General features: G+C 29.8%; 1 protein-coding gene across 1 annotated transcript in view; it reads left to right on the top strand.

Annotated features, from left to right (window-relative positions):
• Nucleotides 2073-3546, top strand: part of LOC107605604 (subtilisin-like protease SBT1.7) — a gene marked incomplete in the record, with an annotated part of 3203 nt that continues 1729 nt past the window's right edge. Inside the window, 2 exon segments of the mRNA XM_016307526.2 lie at nt 2073-2816; nt 3206-3544. Of these exon segments, the coding sequence (XP_016163012.1) occupies nt 2245-2816; nt 3206-3544 (911 nt within the window).

Genomic DNA, 3546 nt, shown 5'->3' with positions numbered 1-3546 from the left:
CACTTGATGAATGGAAAAATGGTCGTCACTACTTCACTATCTTTTGAAAATGACAAATATGAATGATTAAACACACTAGTTAAAATGTCAAATAGATAGCAAAATGAATAGAATTTGACAAGGAAAAGAAATATCAATGGTCGAAATATGTATGGATTATGTGAGCTTATGAATGACACATTTTTATACGTAGATCTAAGTTTGGTGCACCGATAATAATGTCTACCATTTATTTGTTTTAAAGAATTTATAATTGTTAATTGAAAATATTTTTTTTTTTTTTTTTTACGGGTATTAGTCTCCATTTGATTTAAAAGTTCAAGTTGTAACTGTAACAATTTAATTATTAGTAATCTGTAACCATTTAATTATTAGTAATTTAGTTACATGGAAAATCTTCAATGTGATGTTACATACTTATTAACAACTGGATTAGGAAATGATTTGTTAATTGTGCAAAGAAAACTTAATAAGAAAAACTTGTGACTCATACCAGCCATAAGAAAATATCATAAAATAATGGAAGTTTCTTTATACATATATAGTTGGAGAAATGAAGAGTAAATCAGAAGTAGAGTTAAAATATTTTTTAAAAAAATTATTTAATAATAAAAAAATTAACCAAAAACTACTCAAACTTTTTATTTTTGGCTTTATTAGTTTTGATTCAGTCTTTTATTTTGTTTCTCTCATGCTCATAGTTATAGTTGATTTTGATAATTACATTTAATGTGGGAAATGTTCATAAACTTTTAATGTGGTGATTTATTTATACACTATCATAGGGTTAAGTACGATTTTAATTTTTAAAGTTTAGGCCGAAAATTCTTTTTATCTCCAATCCTTTTTTGCATACAAAATTGTGTCTAAGGTTTAACTTGATTTTAAAATAGTTCTTATCTTAAGGACAAAAATCGTACAGAGATGACGGCAGAAACGGAGACAGAAGTGGATCGTGAATAACTTATTTTTCTTCTTTCATTTTCCCTTCTTCTTCTTTTATTCGTGAGCAAAAACATTTTTTTAATTATTTTATAATTTTTTTGTTATGAGTTATTTGGTCTAAAATTTTAATATTTAAATAAAAAGAATGATTTTAAAATTTGATTTTAAACTTTAAGGACAATTTTATATATAAAAAAAAAGATTGTGAAAGAAATTTTTTTTTGACTTATACCTTAAGAACCAAAATCATACTTAACCCTTATAATTATAATAAAAACATATCCCATGATTCTTACCATTTAACTGATGTCCTACAAATATAAAAGCTGAATATAAAAACTTATTAGTAACACATTCAGGATCTCAATTGACGTCCTGCAAATATAAGTTCTAGCAACCAAGAGGAAAAAAACATACCCCGTTAAATTGAAAATTTTTTTTATCATCTATCTCAATTTTCGTATGTGTTTAATTTTTATCCATGATATAATAATTTTTTTTATAAGCATTGCTTTTATTTTTTTTATTTATTGGTTGTTTTTTTAATCTTTGTCCTTTTATTTTTTATTTACAGTTCCTTTCAAATATCAGTTATTATATTATTTTCTTTACATTTCATTTTCTATTTTTTATTGTATTACGATCGATAAGTAAAAATATGAGTTGCATAGTAAAATTTATGAAAATATCTTTCTCTTATAAATGAAAATATTATTAAATATATATTTTTATTTATTATTTCTCATTTTTTTGGTTAATATTCATTTTTAAAAGTGGATTGTATGTTGAGAAGTTTAATTATAAAGTAGATTATCGTGTGCATGATTGATTGTTTAATGAGTAAAAAGTTGTAAAGTGGAGTATCTTGCAATGAAACAGCTAAATTAAATCTAATTCCTATAAATATTTTTAATTTACTATTGAATATAACGTGATTAATTTATGTACCATTAATAATACATGGGTGTAAATTAGAATTAGTTAGTTGTTGTTCATTCAAAAAGGAGGTCCAAAATTTCCTGAATGTCTTGAAACACTGGGTCACTCACGATGCATTATTGATTCAACTTAACAAACTTTTTCTTAATATTATTTTTCTATAACTTGGGTCCACATTCATTTGTTGTTTTAAGGGCAACCCTCTTTGTGTGACCCTCCAATTACAATCATCTTAGCCGTAAAAAGAATCTTTGCATCAAGGTTCAATAGTTCCAAATCAACACCAATAAATACCTTACATATCTCTGCACAAAAGAAGCCAAGATTCATTTGACAAATAAAAAAAATCAGTGTGACAAGATGAAGATACTGATATTGAAGTTTCTTCAGATTGTTTTGCTGCTGATTTTCTATGGCAGACACACAATAGCTGAAAAGAAAACACAAGATGCCAAAAAAACATACATAGTTCACATGGACAAGTTCAACATGCCAGAAAGTTTCAGTGATCACCTCAGTTGGTATGATTCATCACTGAAATCAGTGTCAGATTCAGCAGAGATGCTATACACATACAATCATGTAGTTCATGGATTCTCCACAAGGCTAACCAACCAAGAAGCTGAAACACTCTCGAAACAACCGGGGATTCTTTATGTCATGCCTGAAGTTAGATATGAGCTTCACACAACAAGAACACCACAGTTTCTTGGATTGGACAAGGCCACAACACTTTTACCTGCTTCTAAGCAGCAGAGTCAGGTGGTTATTGGAGTGATAGACACTGGTGTTTGGCCGGAGCTGCAGAGCTTGGATGACACGGGACTCGGACCAGTGCCGCGCGGCTGGAAAGGTGAGTGTGAAATTGGAACCAACTTCAATTCATCAAGCTGTAACAGGAAACTTGTTGGTGCAAGGTTTTTGGTCAAAGGGTATGAAGCTATGATGCCTTTCTCATATATGCATATTGTATGTTACTTTATTTGTATATGCATTAAATACTGCTGTCTTATGTCTTTCTCTATTTTTTTATGAACTAAAAAAAAAAAAATTCTTTATTTAATCTACTAACTGATCATTTTGTGGGAAAAATTATCAAGTTCATGATAAGTTTTGTTATTCAATCTAATATCTTATCATTATACTTCCACCATCTATATAACTGTCTTCTTAACAAAAATATTTTAACTGAAATTTGTCATGTGTGAATATCTATGTAGCATTAATTAATCTTTTCCAACTTTACCCTTATGTTCATTACCTCAATTAAATAAAGTAAAAAAAATTAAATAATATTGTATTGTATTCAATATTTGTATAGGTATGAAGCAGCTCTAGGACCTATTGATGAGAAGACAGAATCAAGGTCACCAAGGGATGATGATGGTCATGGAACTCATACCTTAACTACAGCAGGAGGATCAGCAGTCCAAGGAGCAAGCCTCTTCGGCTTGGCTTCAGGGACAGCAAGAGGGATGGCTCCACAAGCCCGTGTGGCGGCTTACAAGGTGTGTTGGCTTGGTGGATGCTTCGCTTCTGACATAACAGCCGGAATCGACAAGGCCATAGACGATGGTGTGAATGTCCTGTCCATGTCTATTGGGGGAACTTCAACGGACTACTATAGAGATATCATTGCTATTGGTGCTTTCACAGCCACAT

The sequence above is a fragment of the Arachis ipaensis genome, chromosome B06 (assembly GCF_000816755.2).
Source record: "Arachis ipaensis cultivar K30076 chromosome B06, Araip1.1, whole genome shotgun sequence".
NCBI lineage: Eukaryota > Viridiplantae > Streptophyta > Magnoliopsida > Fabales > Fabaceae > Arachis > Arachis ipaensis.
This window is presented reverse-complemented; position numbering and strand designations above follow the sequence as displayed.